General features: G+C 36.9%; 1 protein-coding gene across 1 annotated transcript in view; it reads right to left on the bottom strand.

Annotated features, from left to right (window-relative positions):
• Positions 1-20,635, bottom strand: part of LOC103896741 (dynein heavy chain 5, axonemal) — a 152,017-nt gene that overhangs the window by 124,087 nt on the left and 7,295 nt on the right. The window contains exons 7-22 of the mRNA XM_019471358.1: positions 19,561-19,712; positions 17,563-17,770; positions 16,657-16,744; positions 16,417-16,540; positions 16,141-16,304; positions 14,895-14,987; positions 13,562-13,765; positions 11,863-11,943; positions 11,375-11,779; positions 11,097-11,215; positions 8,671-8,807; positions 7,461-7,623; positions 3,945-4,056; positions 3,488-3,616; positions 1,941-2,140; positions 1,684-1,837 (exon numbers count right to left, since the gene is read on the bottom strand). Of these exons, the coding sequence (XP_019326903.1) occupies positions 1,684-1,837; positions 1,941-2,140; positions 3,488-3,616; positions 3,945-4,056; positions 7,461-7,623; positions 8,671-8,807; positions 11,097-11,215; positions 11,375-11,779; positions 11,863-11,943; positions 13,562-13,765; positions 14,895-14,987; positions 16,141-16,304; positions 16,417-16,540; positions 16,657-16,744; positions 17,563-17,770; positions 19,561-19,712 (2,533 nt within the window). The remainder of the gene's footprint in view (positions 1-1,683; positions 1,838-1,940; positions 2,141-3,487; positions 3,617-3,944; positions 4,057-7,460; positions 7,624-8,670; positions 8,808-11,096; positions 11,216-11,374; positions 11,780-11,862; positions 11,944-13,561; positions 13,766-14,894; positions 14,988-16,140; positions 16,305-16,416; positions 16,541-16,656; positions 16,745-17,562; positions 17,771-19,560; positions 19,713-20,635) is intronic.

Consider the following 20,635-nt stretch of genomic DNA (forward strand, 5'->3'; position numbering starts at 1 on the left):
GGAGAAGGAAGTTATCATCGATGCATTCCAGGAACCTCCCGGATTGCTTATGCCCTGCCATGCTGTCCCTCCAACAGATGTCGGGGTGGCCCATGAGGACCAGGGTTTGTGAACGTGAGGCTGCTCCTATCTATCTATAGAGGGCCTCATCCGCTCGGTCTTCCTGGTCAGGTGGCCTGTAGCAGACCCCCACTGTAATGTCACCTGTCCATGCCCTCCCTTTAATCCTGACCCATAAGCTCTCAGTCAGCTCCTCATCCATCCCCAGGCAGAGCTCCATGCACTCCAGCTGGTCATTGACATAGAGGGCAACACCCCCTCCTTGTCTCCCCTGCCTGTCCTTCCTAAAGAGCCTGTATCCCTCCATCCCAACACTCCAACCATAGGAGCCATCCCACCACGTCTCCATGATGCCAATACGATCGTAGCCCTGCAGGCATGCACACATCTCTAACTCCTCTTGTTTATTCATTAGATTAGATTAGACAAATTAGATTTTCTTGACAGGTTTTGGTCCTAACAAATCCACACTGACTGTTACTCATCTCCTTGTTAACTTCCAGATGCTTACAGTTATTTGTTGCAGTATTCATCCAGGAATTGCAATTAAGCCCACTCATCTATCATTATTCCTCCACCAAGCTGTTCTTTCTCCTCCTTCTTTAAAGATAGTCACCACATTTGCTTTTTTCCAGAATACTGGTTCATGTATCATCCTTGTAAGAAGTAGCTTTAGCAGTTATCAAATGCCTCAGCTATGCTGCGGCATTTGTTCATCTGCAAAAACTGCTTATTAATTCTCTAATAAACTTTAACAATATAAACATATCTCATGAACTAAAAAAAACATATTGTTATCTTAAATAACAGTTAAGAAAGCTTTACTTAACTTACAAAAATTAACGTTAATTTTGGAAATTGTAAGCCTTTAATTATAAAAGATGTGGCCTGAAATAAATTCATATTTAATTATTTCCCAATAATCATAGTTTTGCTAAGTCACAGCACTGGTTGATCCAGTGCTACTAAACTGTGGTGTATTAGAACTATATGAAAACCTCTCATTAGGAGACGCAACAGAGAGGATGACTTATTCTGGAATTTCTCTCCTGCTGGAAGTCAAATCATTCCATAACTCTTTTGCAGCTGCTATCATGGAAGGTCATAATTGCTTTTTGAAGAGGTTGCTATAGTTCACACAGATTAGTACACATGCAGCTGCCCAAGTCTTGCAGCATCTCTCTCTGGGACTTAGTTATACTGAGTCCTAGCAAGTATAGAATTCATATAGGAAATCTGTCATTCTATTATTACATAAATTAGAGCCTATAAACATGTGCACACAGGAAGAAAGTGATGTTGGCATATATGGGAGAAGCGATACATCAGTTTTGTACCATTAAGTAGTCCTGAGCCCTGTGCTATCATATGATTCACTAATACTGCAAGCTGACGGGAACATTTGAGCCTGAATTACAAACAATCCTGCTCCTGTAGGTTTGACGAAGTTCTAAGCAGTTAAACCAGACAGACCCCAGTTTGGCAAAACTTCTTCTGAACTGCCTATGCGCAGCCCACAAAACTTAAATGCATTACATGCGTTAGCAAGTAAACTCTGTGATGTGGCTAATCTCTTGGTACAACATACTGCCATTAACATATTGTTATCACAAATCAACATACTTGAGGTAGTTGTTTTGCAATGTCTCCACCAACAAACACAGCTTCAAGGTAAATCCAGAGGTTTTGTACAGTAATCCAGTTTTCAATTACCTCTGCAGTATTGGTCAACTTCTGAACCCACTGTTGTATAGTGGACTTAAACGGTGCATTATACCTGTATGAACATGAGTTAAAGGGAAAAAGAACCTAAGATGGTCATTGTTTACTTTTGGGTTTGATTAGATTTACACAGTATGTGCATTTATTAAGTTTTGTACCTGTTGCTCATGAGCGACCCCAGTATCATGAGGCTGTCTTCCACCAAAGCTATTTTCTCCAATATATCTGATCCTTTCAGAAGGAGTTCTCCTCGAGTTTTGAATTGGCCAAAACTGAAAGCATGCGTACTCCATTCACTGATGACATGCTTCAATTTTGCTTCAATATCCTTTTCTTTAACAGCACTGATGCAGATATCCTGTGTAAAATTAAACTAGTAAATGACATTCCTCTAAGGCTAATATAATGCACACTTGTAAAGACAATTAAAATTCATTGGCCAGATCCAGACTTCAGTGTAAGTTCTAGCTAATGAAAATATACATTGAAACACCTTAACATTATTGTATTACAAACTAGATTATATTATAGTACTACTTGTAACTGGAACCTTTTATGGGCTATACTCCATCTAGCACCTTACACTTTTGAAAATTCACTGACTCAGTGAATCTGCAGGCAGAATTTGTATTAAATGTATTAAAATTTGAAGTCAAATATACCTACTGGGGGGGTTAAGGAAAATACACATTACCAATCAAAACCAATCAACAGTCCAAGAATAGAGTGTACGTGGACAACATGACTGCCTGCTACTTGTTGAAGACAGCGAGGACAGGACTGTCATAAAGTTGGTTATTGCATCAGAGAGAAAAGGAGCAGCTACTCAGATTGGACCCCAAATTCAGGTTCAGGAGCGTATCGGATTCCATCACAGGTTTAAAGTCTTTCCTTGAGTGTAAGGCTATCACTCTGAACCCTTCATACAGCTTAAATTCTTGTCTGGAAATTGGGTACAGCAGAGGTTTGATTTCATGTTTTTTGTCTTAGAAGTGTTCCTTTGTGGAACAAGACAAATCAGGTCACTACTATGGAGGGACCACAGATTTAGCTAAGTGACAATAGAACTGAAGTTAGAAACTGTTGGGGTTTTCCTTCTTTATTTTTAGCTATACCTTGTTATTGCAAAAGGTAACGAGCGTAAAGCTAATGTACTTGCTAGATAACTACTGTCCCCAAAATGGAGGAGGCAATAGCTTTGTAGCTTGTGCACACTCCATAAGCCTTCTCATCACTCTGTGCTCTTGTGAAGAGTCACTTTTGAAATACAAAAGAACCCCGTTCTCCTTTAATCCTATATTCTCCGCTTCTACTGTGTTCCAAGGATTTTGAGCACTTAACAGGATCAGACTTACAGTAACTATTTTTTCTCTCTGATGAGACCTTTAAAAGGAAGAAAAACTTATAAGTAAGCAGACCCTAAACCAGAAGCATGACAGAATCACACTACTCTTAAAACAACAGAATTCCTTCTATGGAAGGATTAGTGTAATACCATCTATCCATTTAATCCTTCTCCAGAATAAAAAGGAAATTAACTAACCACCACTGCTAATACCAACTACCAAACTCCATTCTTCATAAGAATTCTCCAACTAAAGCCAAATTTTTTAATGTTACAAAGCTGACTAGAAACAGGATCCCAAAAGCACAGAGCCTCAGATCACAAGTTATTCATTGAAAACAAACAGAAAAGTACATGTACCTCAATATCTTCTTTATATTTTAATAAAGAGGCATCCATTATGTTTTTCAAAGAGAAATTTTCAGAGTCAACATCAAAGTGATGCCCAGTTACTTGTGCAATTCTTTCCCAGTGTCGTGACATCATTGCCTAGAAAAGTCCATAGGAATTAGGGAAGATTTTTTTTAAACGTATTATTTTTAGGACTAGATTGATCACATACTTTTGCACTGCATCTGTTAAACAAATAGAAGAGTCTTGATTTCCATTCCATTGAAAGCATTAATAGTTCTTCTAATCACATTATGAAGTCTTTTGTTTTACTTTTCTGCAACTAACCCTAACTAGATTTTTGTCAAAAATATAGCTGCTTTTATCTATAAAAAAAGAATAATGGAAAGCATCTTATAGTCATACAACAGTCTTCAATAGAGTTTTTCAAGTGAATCTCATCTCCAAATTATTATGCTGAACATACTTTGTTTGCCATCATTTCAAGCAAAGGACAGGTCTCTGTGAAGTCATCAATTTTTTTTTTTAGGTCTTGAAAAGCTTGCCATTCCTTCAATGCTTTCGGTAACTTACGGATTCTTTAAAAAGCACAAAAAAGAAGAAATATTTTATTCTTAATAATCACAATCCACCATTTAATAGTACAATATATTCTCATTCTTCATTCTTTTATTCCAGTAAATAAAATCCAGTTGCAAGCTGGTAACATAATATATAGCTGACTGTTTCTGACTGCAGGCATGAAACACTGCTAACGACAGTAAAAATCACACTAGAATGGTTTGGTTTCTATCTCAGTTTGAATTAAAGGAGGTTAATTTCATGTGCAAACCCATGTCTGAACTTAAGCTTTTGCAGTGTTATTGTTTTATTAAAAATTTGAAAATTTACCTGATTTTGTAAAGGGGAAAAAGGATTAAATTACATATATTTTTTCAAGCAAAATAAAGCACATCCTACACCAAAACTAACCTGCTTGCAAACAGAAAAACACTTTTGTTTCAATCAAATATGTCTTATTTTATATCTAGTTTGTACAAAATATATTTAAAGAAAAATCTTTCTTTATGCACAATTTCAAGATGAAAAAAAAATGTAAAATTGTGAATTGTCACAGCTCCATTTGCTTCTAACAAGTCATGCCAATTTTCATCTGCCAAAGCTATGGACCAAAGACTGACAGCAGTTCTCTTACAGCTCAATGACAGGAACAAAAAGCTGCATAAAACCAACCCATAATGAAAAATTCCTTCAAAGAAATTCTCCATTTTTCACAGCTCAAAATCAGACAGATCTGTCACATAACATTGGAGCATGTGTGAATTCTTCACTGCTTGCTGGTAAGAGGTAGATGAACATATGCATACTGTCATGGCACTGCAATAATCTCTGTAGTCTTTCATCTTGAATCCAACAACAGATAGTATTAAATATTCTAGAGAAAAGCATCACAGAATGGAAAATTATACTCTGCCACGTATGGATAAGGCTTTAAGAGGCAGTTCCTGGCTACTTCTATGCTGAGGCACAAGAAGTAACATTCTTAAAACTTTGTCTTAGGCTGGCAATTGGAAATGGGATCTCTTAGCTTGGTAATGAAAACTGCTAATTTTTTTATACAGATACCTTTTTTCTTTGTCTTCGTCTCAGTAATATCTTCTAACAGGAAGTTCCATGAGTTACATACTATGTTAAAAAAACTACATTGATCAGGTTTAAATCTCCTTCTTGAATTTACTGGATGTTCTCTTTACACTATATTACAGTGAAACATAAAGGAAAACCTCTCTAGCTGTTATTATAAACTTCTATAATGGTCTCTACCACATGCGTTTTCTCTAAACATTTATCCTTTTTTATCTCCTTTTAAATGGATTTATTTTCACCTGGAGTCATTTTTGTGATTCTTGTTTTCACGATTCTAGGTTTTCTATTATATTACTATTTTTAAAAGGGGTAGCAAAAAAAGAACATTACAGTAAAGAACTATGCATATCTTTACAATTATGCTAAAACACTAATTGCATTTCCAGTATTCCTGGTCCTTTCATAACACAGCATACCATCTTAGTTATTTCTGTGGGTACCCCCTGTACACTGTTTATATTTCTCCAGCTTTAAAGAGAATAGCTTGATGCAATAATGCTAGCAAGCCTGCCAAAGGAAGGATAGTACTGGGTTAGACGTCTACAAATAAATATTTACTGCCTATTGGTGGTCACCTTGCTCCAAATATAGCTCAACACTTGAGAGGAAAAAAAAAGTCACACATGAAGTAAAAAGAGAAACACAAAACTTTCAAAACTGTTGTCATGCAATGGCTTCCTTCAGAGTTCCAGGAGAAGGAAGCATAAAAAGAGTCCAACCAACCTGTAAAATATAATTAACTATAGAAAAAATGATGATGCAGATTCCAGAATTCTACTGAAATGATATCAAGACTTATAGATATTGTCCAAATGCAGAAGTATGTATTTTTTGCATACATTCATTTTTACTATTATTATTTTTTTAAAACGAGGGTTTTTTTCAAATTAATGAAGACAGTTTACTTGTTTTTTTCCAGAAAAAGAAGAAAATCTCCACCTCACTCCTTCAGTGTGTACAGAAATGGACCCTGCTAAAATGGTGACACGCTCAAAATACTGTATGACTAAAAAGCCTGAGCACAAGTAACTTTTCCTACACGTTTCAAAGATTTGGGATGAGATGAAAAACACAGATTTGATCTCAATCTCTTGAACAATACCAAAATGTAAGTGAAGTCTCTCTCAGGTCACACTGGAAAATCCAAAATCAAAAGCTGATCAGAACTACTGGTGAAGCAGAGAGACTCACACACTGGCTGTTCCAGAAGAGAGGCTCTGCAGAAGAGAAAACTGTTTATATGGAGTATGAACTTGTCTCGACAGAATTCACTGAGAAAGTGATCAGAACCACTGTGTAAAGAGGTGAAGAAAATGCTTATACAAAGATAATAAAAGAAAGAAAACAGAGACAGTTCACATCTTTTTTCCAATAGATATGCACAGGATAAAAATATTGCACATTTATTTTCAAACTTTTGCATGTAATTTGGTTTTCATGTATATTCTGTAATTCCCATTAAGACTAAAACATAGACTGGTACAGATTACTGCTCTGAAGGAATGGATGCACAAAATAATTAAGACCTGCGTATAGACTCTCCACTTTTGCATGTAACAAAATGCCCCTTTTCTAGCAATTCTGTCCGTACTCCAGTGCCAGGAATCAGAATTCAAAGAAAGCTGGCAAAGGGGAAACAATCCAAATCCTGTTTGTTCATGAGCCCCTGCCTCTGAGAGGAGTAACAAGCTGGGTCAGGGAAGTCTTGCAGACCCAGCCATGGCTGTTGAAAAACCAAAGATGCATCTTTACCAACACAGTAGAAAAATTCCTCTGACTTCCGCAAAGCATGGTTTCACCTAACAGTTATTTTGCATGCAGTATGGAAAACATTCTTCCTCTCAAACCTCATAAATAACCCCTCAGAATTTAGTGTGGCTACCTACCCTTGTTGAAATGACAATTTCAATCCATACAAATGCGCAGAAGTAGACAGTAATGTCAAAATTCTGTCTAACATCACGGACTAACAATTAATTAGCTGTAACTAAATCACTGAGAAGGTAATATATGAAGATCAGCTATGAAGGTTATTTAGACTTACAACCACCTCGCCACAGGTTTATGCACCTTACTCATTAAATAAGCTACAACATACCATGTCGGTATACCCCAACAAGCCTAAAGTGACTCGCAGACTGAGCTAAGTAAGGTCACACACTAGCTGCATATTGTACCACAGTCTGCAACTAGTGCAGCTGTGCTGAGCACTTGAGCAAGCCTGAGCTTGAAATAAACCAACAGAGTTTTGCCCCTCAGGGCAATTTTCACAAGATAATTAACACAGAAAGCTGAGAAATAAAAATTGTATGCACTTCAACAAATAATAACTTACCTCTTTTGAAAATCCAGAAGTTCATCGTTAATGTTTTCAATAGTTAAATCATTCCAAAGCATTTCATTGTATCCATTGATATTAGCAGTAACTGAATTATAAAGACTGTAAAGTTTCTGAAGCAATGAAAGTTCACGTTTAATTTTGTGCAGTTCAGGATACTCTGTTTCAAATTTTAAAAGAAGAAATTTGTGAATGTTAATTAGGTACAACTGTATACATGAACATAAAAATCCATGTATTTCTAAAATTGGTATTTAATAAATGTCTGAAACCAGACTTGTGGTCCTTTAGATAGTGTCTAGTAAGACAAACTTTTCCAGTTACATTACATAAGAACATCAGATTTTGATGCACAGTAATTGTTTAGATTGCTGAGGTTTTTACAAAAATTCTTCTACAACAGTAGATGTAATCTTATAAGGGAGGTGCTGCATCTATCTCTGTGAGGAAGATAAAATTGAAAAAGTAGCTGAAATGGCAAAGGAACGTACTATAGTTTTATACAAGAACTAAAATATCCCCCATCTCAATTTGCACTATTTACTTAAGAAGCAGAGGGTGGGGATGAGGGGTGTGCTTTCTAAATCAAAATATAGAATATGTTACACAATAAAAGTATTTAAAATGGACCTCCTTAACTGAAATGTTTTGTTTAGTTTCCTTCATATCTTTGGGAACTCCTAGTTAAATATATCATGATTATCGCATATGTCTTGACAGGAAAATATACTGAATTTAGTATGTACAAATTAAAGTGCCTTTCATACATTCTGCTGTAACTTTAATTCTCACCACGGTCTTCCAAACTTGAAGTGTTTCTGACTAGGAGGCATAAGGATATTACAGATCAGTTGCACAGCCCAAGGGAATTCATTATATATCCGGAGCAGGGACAACTTGAGTACTTCGGCAACATGTTTCCCAAATTTGGACATGGAAGAATACAGACGGAAGATGCACTTAGCTCTGAACAGAAAAAGCAGCTGGACCCTGAGATACACGGAACAGTGCAGTATTTTTCCACCTGATGTTTATGTATGTACAGACTGAGAGCCAGTTTCACACAGCAGCTTTTCATAGGAAAGACAATAATAATTTACTGCAAGGAATTTTTCTACAATGAATCCAGCTCTGATCGCATTTAGCAGGACCCACAAGAAAAATTTAATAGCCTAGGACCAGGTATCCATATCCCCTGAGAAACTACCTGTGATAGGAAGACCAAATAATTCTTCCCCACCAGAAAGAGAGATATAATTCCTCCATAGATCATCAAATTTGGCTTGAAAGATCTGTAATCTGTCACTTGCTTCATGGGGAGGAACATTCTCCTCACTGGGGCCCCTGTAAAAAACAAAACAAATTCAGTGCAAGTATCAACCATACAGGCTTCACAAAGAAGCACAACAGCACCCAGACCTTACTTACTGAAGAGTATTTAATATTTTCTAACATATTTTCTAGACGTTTTCACAAAAGATACTAAAAGACAGAATGCAAAGTATATTCAGTGTCCCAACATTACGTATTGAGTATTCCCTGAAAGAAATCCCAATTTATTTTCTAATAATAAAATTCATCTGGGTTACCATACATATTACAAACAGCTAAAAAGATCTACAAATGTTTTGTCTTTGTCATTTTCCATTTTTTTCTTCCATAAAATACGTTTTAATGATTATTTTCATTTATATTCTTAAAAAGGGAAAGACAGCAGGTATATAATTCAGGGGTAAAAACTGTGGTAGCTGGTACTACAACCATACACTCAGAAGAATAACAGAAAAAATATGATTTTGCCCTAATGAGTATGTCTCTGCTGGAGGACTGGGCGTAATCCCCAGCTCTCATGCCTGGGACTGCTTCTTGGCTGCGTCATAATATTTTGGGATGAGAACTGTAAGAATGCCATCTTCTGTTGTGCCATCGTTATTTCTAGAAACAAATACAGGCACATGGGCATCAGAGAGCAGTGCAGGCTGGCTGCTTGGCGAGGAAAATGGAACCACAAGATGAAAGCAGTAATATGGTCAGCAGAGACCTGGTTCCATAGTACCTGAGCAAGGAGAGCACGGCACGGCTGGGGATGGTAGTCGGGTTCAAATGAGGGTCCAGATCTTTAGACAAGTCCACAATAATTACACAGGATCAAGGTCGAGCAGGGAAAGTGAGTCAGCACGTCAGGGTCAGGAGCATGTCTAATGAAGGTAACCAGGATGAGACACAGTCCAGTGGTTACCAGGCTGTTCTGAGATCAGGCTGAGAAGTGAGTCTGTGCATTGGGATCCAGGTTCAGCTCAGTAGGGTCCATGGCCAGGCACAGGCATGGCTGCGACAGAGCTGGAGCTGTAGGTCAGGGGGCCAAGCAGTGAAGTCTTGGCTTAAAAGCAAATCCCACAGGAAGGAGTGTCAGCCTTCCTGGATGCCTCCCAGCAGAGCTGCGTGGGAGTGCTCTGTCACCAAAGGAAGGGTGAAACCCTCAGATGCACTAGCTCTAAGTTGGCCCTGAGCCCAGGCAGCTGAACCTCCAGGAGGGGGATGCTCTCAGGGTCCCTACAACTGGTAGCAGCCACAGAGTGTTTCCATGAATTCCTCTGGACAACTCTGAGAGCAGAACTGCAGGCAGCACTATGCATGCATCCACATTAGCAACTTGGTGCTCTAGCAGGTTGCTTTTAGGTGCAAATTCACCTTGTGTCTATAACCGGAGTCTTGAAGCTTGCACTCAAATGCACTAATAGTGTGCCTTCAAGAAGTTTCACTCCTGGTGAAGCCAAGGTTGAAGCCAAACATCCAGATACCATTTGGACCACCCTGCTTGTAACACCAATGCGAAAGTACCTGCCCTAGGAGAAGAGTATATATTCTCCAAGGCCCTCCAGGAGTGTGTGCTCTACGCATGCACAGAATTCTGTTCGTAATAGCAAGGCAGTCTGCAGAGGCTGTACATAAAGCTGCTTCACACTGCCCATGGGCTTATAGGTGTGCAGGGCATGCCTAGGGTATATAGCTGCTGACATGAACTTCATTGCCAAAAAACACACACTGTGCATGTATTGTCCTAGAATCATAACAGATCACAGGAAACCAAAGTCTGCTCTTTCCTTCATCGTTGCTAATGTAGAAGTGTCCAATGAAGCACACATACCCCACAATTTAAATTAAAAAAAGCCAAAGTAATCTTAGAAGTAAGACTGAGTAAGACTCAGTGAACTTAGAAACACCAAGAACTGGAATCTCCACTCACATCCAAGGCACTATTTATATACTTAATATTAAATAACTGCTTAAGTGCTTTGTTGAGTTTAGAACCCAGAAAAACTTTAAATTTGGATCTGGATTGAGAATTTGATTTTTTTTCCCCCCCCAACCTATTAACTCTTCTGGAATTTCTTTTCCCCCAACCTATTAACTCTTCTGGAATTTCACTAACTCCAGCACTGAAATTATGGGAATGAATCTGTGACAGTAAGAGTATGTCCCCATCTTGTATTATTCTGAAATTAGGCTTTTTTATGAGCTGTCATATATACATTGAGGCTGTGCCATGATCATTTTCTGAAGCCCTTTCGATATACCATTTTTGAACAATCACTAATGAAGCATAATTGAGTTGCACCACAGGTCACCTACTTTTCATTATAATCTTTGTAAAATTCTGCAGTATCAATCTGGAATTTTTGAACACCACTCAGTAAACCTGTTTTCATGTCTGGCTGTACCTTCAGCAGCAAGTCCTCAACCTGCAGCGCCTACATGCAGACAAAGAGGAAAAACAGGCATAAAAGAGGCAGGAAAAAAAGCAGAGAGTTTTAAGTAAGAAAATAGTTTTGTTCTAGCATTTCAACATTAAAAAGGCTGACAATAACTTTGCTGTATATATAATTTGAGAAATAATACAGCTATGATACCTGTGTGTTTAAGTTCTTCCAGGCATAAGCCAATCCATCAACTCTTTCTGTATTTCCATCTTGAAAGAGCAGATTGTATTTATGAAGCACAGAATAAGATTCTTCTACAGGTCCAACTGTCATGTCAATTTTAATCTCATTCTCTCGAATTTCCTTTAGTGCTTCCATTGCTCCCCGTACATCATCAAGGTCATGGATAGGTCTGCTTAATCTCTTGCTAACATTTTCAATGAATGAATAAATTTCATCCATGTCTGTGGCAGACTTTTTATTCAAAGCTAATCCAAATGTTCTTTGTCTTGAGCGGCATTCCTGAATTAAGGCTATTTTCAACGACTCTGTTGCAATATCCACTGATTCCAGTACACAGTGATTTGGCAGTTCTCTGATTTGCATTTCTAATTGCTAAGACAAACACAAGTGTTCAGCTTTTAATTTCACCACAATTTCTCTGAACAGTTCATTTTTATTAAAGATATAATACTTACAGAAAAGTATCTGATTTGAGTTTGGAATTCAGCCATTGTTGGTTTAGTATCTGTAAATTCCCTCACTTTTTCCTCTGGATCCTATATAAAAGAAACTTATTTTAATTATTATTTAGTATTGGTATTACAATAACCTACGGGGGACCCAGCTGCCTCATCTACTGTGCAAACACAAAGGATCCCTCTCTAACAGAGCTTAATACAGAAGCATCAAATTCAAATTATTTCACTTGAACTGCTTTTCCTGACTCTTACTCCTTGTACAGTACTCTTTAAAGCACTTGAAATCTATCTGTAACTTAAAAACTGACACAGATCAGGATATCCCTTCTCCATCCAAATATTACTACAAAATTTACAATGTAGCTGCTAAAACTTTGCTGGAAATATTTCCTTCCCAGTCTTCCTTCTGTCTCCAAACCCCCAAAAGTAGCTCACGTCCTCTAACAGGTCTTTAAATGGTAGTGATTGTACTCAGTCATCTTCACTATTCCTGAAACAGTATATTTAACTGCAGTTTCTAGCTACAAATGGACTGGCCATTTGGAGCAAGCACAGTTTGGCAGGGAAGGATGGATCTAAGGGAAGAGGGGGCATTTAGCTCGTTGAACCTTGTTTAAAGGGAACAGAGCACTGAGCATCCTTCCTTTTCATAAGGTAGGCCAGTCTCTGCAGAGGTGAGAACTTCAGTGTCACCAGCTCAATAAATGTGTTAGATTCTCGGTTCAATTACAGACAAATGATCTTTGCCCAGCTCAATGATTTTCATCTACAGTCTGCACTGTGAGGTCCCTGAGAAGCTGTTACGGCTTCTCTGGCCAATAATGAGTTACCAGTGACAGTTCCCAGTGGTCCTACAGAAATTATAAAGATGGGGGAAACAGTGCCAAATCCTAAGGAATTTTAAGGTTAAGGAGGCAGATTAATTGACTATTTTAGAAGATTTAAGTAAAAAGGAAACACTATCATGCTACTGCATCATCCAATCTGATTGTGCCTTGTCTGGGTGAAAAGACATACCATCAATATGTGATTAGCTCAAACAATACCTCCAAGAACTGAGGTAACTAAGCATTAAGATTTGGAACCCCAGAAGCCATGAAGAGGTGAAAATCCCCTGCCTTAGCCTGAACTCTAACTGCAGAAGAGTCAGCTGTGAGAACGTGGTCACCTATGAGTTGGTTTAGGAAGGGGAAGTTAAAAATAGTGAGCAGTTACAAAGATAAGATTACTCCTGTTTTGATTGCTTGTTTCTCAGCCTGACTAAAGCACCTTTGATAGGTATAATATATATTATACATATTATATAATATATATAAAATATTATATATAATATATATAATATTCAGGAACAGCTTTGTAGGCTGCAATTTCTCCGATTCTGCTAAATGGTTCTTTTTTATAACCCATGCAGACAAGATGCTGTGGGAAAGATTCATAAGCATATGAGAGTATAAGCTTGTTCATGCTCCCACTATACCTTTTGGTTCTTCTGCTTTCTTCCTTAGATGGTTTAATTGGTAAAGAATGACAAGTTCTGGTCAACACAAGAGGAGACAGAGGAGGTACTATTGGTATATGGATTCTACTATGAAAGCAACGCTTCCTACTGAGCACACAGTCTCCTTATGCAACCCAAAACAGTTTATTTAGAAGATTTCACAATACAGCAACATATTTTATTAAATATGTATTTAACCTTGTTACAGATGCCTGAAAATTCAGAAAAGCTCTTCAGAAGATCCAATGCTTCCGTTTTGAGAGATAAAATAATTGTATTTAGTTGGATCACCACTTTGTTTACATCCTTATGCTCGATGATCTGTTTGTCTAAAGGTTTCAGTGCCACCATCCTGGTGAGTTTGCTCTCATCACCTAGCTCTACAGCAACAGCTTGTTCAATCTGGCATAAATTAAACAAGAAAAAACGTATGTCCAGTAGTGTTATATATTTTTTTACATTATAGAATGCCCAATAATGCACACACAATAAGTGCTTCCAAGAACAGATAGAAAGTGCAGAGAAAGCATCCACGAGGAGACCTCCTGTTCTTAGCTTGGATTTTTACAGAACTGTAGCTCTAGTGTTAAAGCTGATTTTATAAAAAATTGCCACGTGGAGCTCTATATTAATTCTTTCTGACATCTGTCAAATACGCATCATATACAAGTACAACTGTGCTGTTTCCTGCTCCTACACAACTTCTCAGGTCTTCCTGCTTTCTTTAGCATAGAATTACAATCTATAGCCATTGTTGGCCAAAAAAGGTCCTGTAGGCTGTAGGGGATTGGCTGCTTGGAAATAAGCAAACAACTCTGCTTGAGGAAACTGAATTCAACCCACTCTCTCCTGGTTTATTGTTTTTATTATTTATTTGCAGGATTTGAATGGTTTTTTTCATTGAAATGAGCTGTCTGTTTTTCATGTCAGATTGACCAAATAGGAAGATATTTTTACCAAGACACTTTTCAGCACAGATCTACATAGATCTGTATTTCATTACCAGAGGAGAGAATTAAGGCATTACTGTGCATTTCTGTACTTCAACAAATTTCAGTTTCTATCCATAACTCAGACCTCCCCAAGGTTTTAAGTGCTCATTTAAATGCCAGTTAAAATATTTATATTGTATTTACTGTAGCATTATAGGTGCTGTCTGCAGCCTGAACGTTTAACTTAAAATACAGTTTTTGCCTGGGAAGACTAATAATAATTTATACTCAGCTAGTAGTAGCCATGGATAATGTTAGTTTTCACACATTATATACACTATCATCATCATACTTGAACAGTATATTTAAAAGATTTTTTTAAAGCAAATTTTGATTTTATTACTAGAAACCACCAAATATAAAATTTATGAGCTCTTATGTTCAATTACTTGGTATAGAGATCAAAAACTAGGCTTTCACTTAACAGTAAGATCCCCCAGACTACAAGTCAAAGTATTGGTACAGAATATATTCTTATGAGATTAAGAAATGTTAACCAAAATACTAACATTTTAAAATAATCAAAATAAAACACTCACCTGCTGCTGTTTATGATGTAAGTAAGCAAATTTCCACAGGGGGATATCTTTGGCTATTGATAATATAATATTTACTGCTCTGTTTACAGCACTCTGAAAATAGCAGAACATTCACCTTGAGCACACAGAGAGATTACAAGAAATTGGGGCGGGGGGGGAAGAGGGATCCTCCAAACAATACCAAAATGGAAAAATTATATGTCTATCTTTACAGGAAATATTCTAATAAGCATGAAGTAGATCACCCAAAATACATTTTGTAAGGGGAAAAAGTACCCCACAAAGCTCTATCACAGTCCTTCTATGTTCATGTGGTTTTCAAACAAGAACATAAGAGACCTTTATGAGCAGTAATCATGAATTACTGGAGATCATAACTTAATTATAGTACTATTTCCCCTTAAACTGGTTATAAACATAGTTATTTATTTTTAATAATAATAGTTTTCACATTCACATCAGAATGCCTGAACACATTTGTCTGAATTTGTGATGGTATAGTCTATCATCTATACAGGCAGCTATGTAAATTATTACATAACTTCTTCTATCTATGGTATTTTAAAATTACACTTTGTGGTCTGATTTCTTACTGACACTACCATGAAGGCTGCAAATGAAATCTGAGAAAGAATTCAACTACTGATTTTGGCAGTGACAATGCTAAATGAAAAGCCCACAAATCAACACCATAAACAACTAATACTTTGTGAATTATTTCAGACATTATAAGAGATCGTAAGTATGTGTGTAAGAATTTTGCTGAATTAGTATAACTTTAAATGAGTGTTCAATTTTTTTTCACAGTTTAGGGCCTCAGGCGTGTAATATTTTTCTTTACATTTCACTACTGCAGAATGCTGATTTATGAATGATACTTAAAACTGATAACATCGTTTTATATTCTGAAAGAGTTTAAGGCGACCAGGAAGTCAAATCAGGCTGTATCAATGGCATTCATTTTTATTTTTGCATCCACTTTGAAATGTTTGCCTCTAAGTAGAGGTTTGTGAACCTGAGTTACTGAGCTTTTAGGCAAACAGTTCCTTCTACTGGCCTGCATAACAAACCTGATCAGTGGCTTCATGACCTTAGCACCAAGTGATGTCATGAACTCTTGACTTTTGATCTTTTTTTCCCTTTCTTCTAGTTCTTATACCAAATTAAATTTGCACGCGTTGTTTTAAAACAATGCATTTATAAATGTTTTACCATAAATGACTGAGACGTGCAATTATTTCGTTACCTGAATATCTTCAAGACTTGGTCTCAAGACAACATTTGGAATAGCCAGTTGAATTTCAGCTTTGAACAAAGGAACCCTCTGTGACTCTACAAACTTGATCATCTGATACCTAGAGTCACCAACACGCAATCGATGTCTTAAGGACTCTAAAGAAATCTTCGTGCCTAAATAAATATAATATTTAAGTGAGTTTTTTTTTTTTACCACAATAAGTGTGGGGAAAAAAAATCTTAAAATGATATTAAAAAATTAAACATCTGAAAAAGACAGACTCACATCTGACTAAAGAATCAGTATTCTTCTGACAAAGCTGTCCCATCAGATTATAGTAACTACAGGACAGGCATTCTTGGCAGCGTGTTTTCTGTTTCATGTCGAGATGTATACAGGAGTATGAATCCTGAAGAGTTAAAAGGAAATTCTTAGGAAAATAACTATATTATCCAGCATGTAAGTGAAATATCGAGTATCTGACTACGTTATAAAAGGTTACTTTTTACACTGTAGAAGTCTTACCTCCAGAGTTCTTCCAGCATCTGCTTTCAGCCTCTGCTTAAGAGTATCTACCAGTTCACACACAGAGCATTCCACTTGCTGACTCTGTCTACAAAAACAACCTTACAGTCACCCACAGGGAATCAAACATAAGGAATACCCTTTGTTATTTTCCAGGCACACACCCCAAGTCCTACTCCACTGTGAAGAATTGTATGTGCAGGGAAACACCCTTAGACTTTTCAGTTTGTTCCTATTGCTTGGGCATACAGAGAATTTAAGACATTAAGATACGCAGACTATCAAGAAACCCGTTTGTCAGACTCTGTTATATCTGATTCAACCAGACTTCATAATAATTAAAGAAAAATAAGTTATTTTCCAACTATAGTTCATAAAACAGGCTTATCATGATGCAGTAAGATAATCTGTGAAATCAGAATTAGTAAAATAAAAACAAAAAAATAAATAGAAGGTATCTTATTTTGCACAGTTAGCATAGACATCTTTTTGGAGAAGAACTGAACAACTACTCTGCTATAACCTGGAAAATAAGCATAGGCCAAAAAATTTGCAGCGCTGGGAGAATGGGAGGTCTTACATTAGCTAGCTAGCATTAAGAATCAAGCAATTAACATGGGGATGAGATTTCATCTATCTTCATTCATTCATATCTATCTTCATTTTTCTTGTTACTGATTAGAATGCCATAAGGAGAAAAATATGAAATGCTAAACACTACATATGCAATTTTACATCTGCTGTATTCAAGATACTTGGGAGTTCCTCTACTGCATCCTGAGACTATCATTTTGCTTTAGACTAGTACTCTGTTAAAATAGAATTTTAAAAGTAAACTCTCTATGCATAAAAAAGTAATACATAAATAATCCCTCCCAAATATGGCCTTGCAATTAGTAAACCTACTGAGACAGTTTGTGAGCAGTAGAGACAGCAAGCTTTTCTGTCTGTTCCAGGAAAGAAAGCACATCTATAGGTTCATCTTCTGGCAAAATTATCAGAGCAGTGTTCGACATATCCTCCAGAATTCTTTCAATTCTGCATTCCAGGGTGTCAGCCGCTTCTTTGACTACATAGTCCAGCTCCCTCAGGGTACTATAAACATTCTCAATAACTAAGCAAGAAAACAAAATGAAAACAAATCATGCAAAATACAGACCTCTTAAATCTCACCTCCCCTTCCCCTGCCCTCCAGGTATTACAATAAAATGAGGATTTAATGGCAATGAAATATGCAATTAAGGCCTGAAATAGAAACATGATGGACTTGCTCTACTTTGGAGTCTTTAAATGAAACCATTTTATAATAACTAGTACACTAGCCTTCAAAATATATCTTCTTTTTCTGTATTAAAGAACATTGTAATGAAAAGGAGCAACAAAATACAACGGAAAACAGAAAGGATACAACTGTACAAAAATTATTTTGGTCCTCCTACATACATACACAGTGAAATCCAGTACTTTTATAATTGTAATTAACCTATAAATTCAATGGCTAAAGTTCCCCCAGCCAAGATTACATACTGGTTAAACCACTAGATATCTTCTTTCATGTATATGACCTAACTTACTTTGGAAAGAGATAAACTGCGTGCTTTAACAGATGTGTTTATTAAACTAGGTTAAAACGACTGTTTCTGAATAGACTGGATAAATTCTTTCCCTGTCTTTCATACTTTTCATTGCAAAGAAGAAAGAAATATGTCACCTGACACCCTTTGTCTTTGTATTTGTTATTACCAGACACTATCATCTGAATCACCAATACTTTCTTACTGTATGTAGAAAGAAATCACTATGATATCCAAGACACAGCAGTGTGACAGTGGTGTCCAACTGCTGATGCTTTAAATGGAAAACATAATTTATTCCTATTAGGAAGTTAATGATGGAGCTTGTCTTTTTTATTGACTAAAATGGACAAATAATCTAACCAATTCCTTAAGGGTTTTTTTTAATATATAAATTAGATAGTCCTAAATCCATTTTTTCACCTTGTCTCCTGTGTTTTAGTCTAGAAGGCAACCATGGGCCCCCATACTTCTACATATTAGATGGAAATAAGGCACTTAAGACATTAAGCTCATGCATAGTGAATTCAGCACATCGCTGGCAGGTCAGTTATTTTGTATACACTGAACCAATGGCTAATTTGTAAGTGTCCAACATGCATTCTGGGCACATTAGACATTGCACATCTTCAAAAAGATATGATGCATACACTCAAGAAAAGCATTCCTAGGCGTGATTCCATTTCAGCTGCAGCAGCAGGAAACAGGAGGTAGCCCAGATACTCTTGCCGAATAACCTCTATCTTGTCAAAAAAGGCCACTTTCCACCAGAGCAAATGCTGATCCAAAGAACCATTAAAACCTGAATTATAGCTATTCAGATACTTAGCACAGTGCAGAGAGTACCTAAATGAATAAAGAATATTGTAAAGACCTTCCTTACAATGCGTTACTAAACTATGCAAACCAAACACAAAAAATCATTTTAGAGCTATAAAACAAACATAAATACCCATTTGCCATTGTTTTTTTGTGCTCTGGTCAGGCAAAGGTCAAGTAAAGCTAAAAGGTGACCAGCCCTGCCTTAAGCACTGGTCAGAGCCCCATGCACCAGTGCCACACGGCAGAGTCACAAATGAACAGCTGCCCAAACCCATGCCCCATTTCACTTTCATATTTAGGCTGCATCTGTTCCTGTTTATCTTGCTGCTTTTCATTTTGAAGAAGAAAAGTGAAAGCCTAACATCAGTCTACCTCAACTGAAAACTGATTTACAAGCATGTTTTCCCCTCGTATAGATGGAGTGCTCTTCCTAAAACTAACAAGGAAATATTTGGCAGGTACCACCTAACAGCATCAACAGTTCACCACTTCTTCTCCTACTACATACATTTATTGATGTTCAGAGAATTCCATGACAGCTGCATCAGGCCCGGAGTAAGGGCATCCTCAACTTGTCCTATGAAAGGTTTCATCAGTGGTTTCAGCATAACAGGAATCCCATTCAGACGCTCTTTGTAATTGATCAACAGATTCTGGAGCCTGAAAGACATGAATATGTTTAGAATGTGCTTAATTCAGATATTTGAAACATGCAGAAGTTTGGATACGTTTTCTGTTAATAAGATTTGCAAGTTCTGACCTCATGTTAAAAATAAGAACCCTTCCCAGCTCTTCCTAGCTCAAACTAAGCCTCTTTCTCCCCACTAACAGCAGAACCAGACTGGGGAAATAAGTACCTCCAGCAAAATGACTGCATGTTTAGAATGTGCTTAATTCGGATATTTGAAACATGCAGAAGTTTGGATACTTTTTCTGTTAATAAGATTTGCAAGTTCTGACCTCATGTTAAAAATAAGAACCCTTCCCAGCTCTTCCTAGCTCAAACTAAGCCTCTTTCTCCCCACTAACAGCAGAACCAGACTGGGGAAATAAGTACCTCCAGCAAAATGACTGTGATCAAGTTAGAGAAACTTTCTTCCAAGAAAAATTAATTACAATTAAAAAAACCAGGAAATTGAAAACACGGTATTTTTGTTCCCTTCTTCCTATCTCACAAGACATAGTATGAAATGACACTGCTTATAAGAAAAGCAAGATCCAAACCACTTAGGACACCAAATCCCAAAGAAAGAGGCCAAATTCTGAATCAAGACTTACCAATATAGTTCCATGAAAATGGAGCTACACAATGAAGCTGCATAAACAAGAATTAGAAGCGAATGCAACTCAGAAGTCAAAGATACAAAATGGGTTCCTTACAAGAACTGCTGCAAAAAAAGTAATAGCTGTATTCTGTGCCAGATTAAAACCATGACCCTAAACATCAATGTTACAAACTGTATACTGAGATAACCCATTCGCAATATACCCAGAACCATTTTTCCAGTGTCGCTTAAGCAAAAATCTAGTCTCTGAATATTCCTTCTTTGCTTGGAGAGTCAGTCTGAAGTCTTTTTTATAAT

This window comes from Aptenodytes forsteri, unplaced genomic scaffold (genome assembly GCF_000699145.1).
Source record: "Aptenodytes forsteri isolate BGI_AS27 unplaced genomic scaffold, ASM69914v1 Scaffold97, whole genome shotgun sequence".
NCBI lineage: Eukaryota > Metazoa > Chordata > Aves > Sphenisciformes > Spheniscidae > Aptenodytes > Aptenodytes forsteri.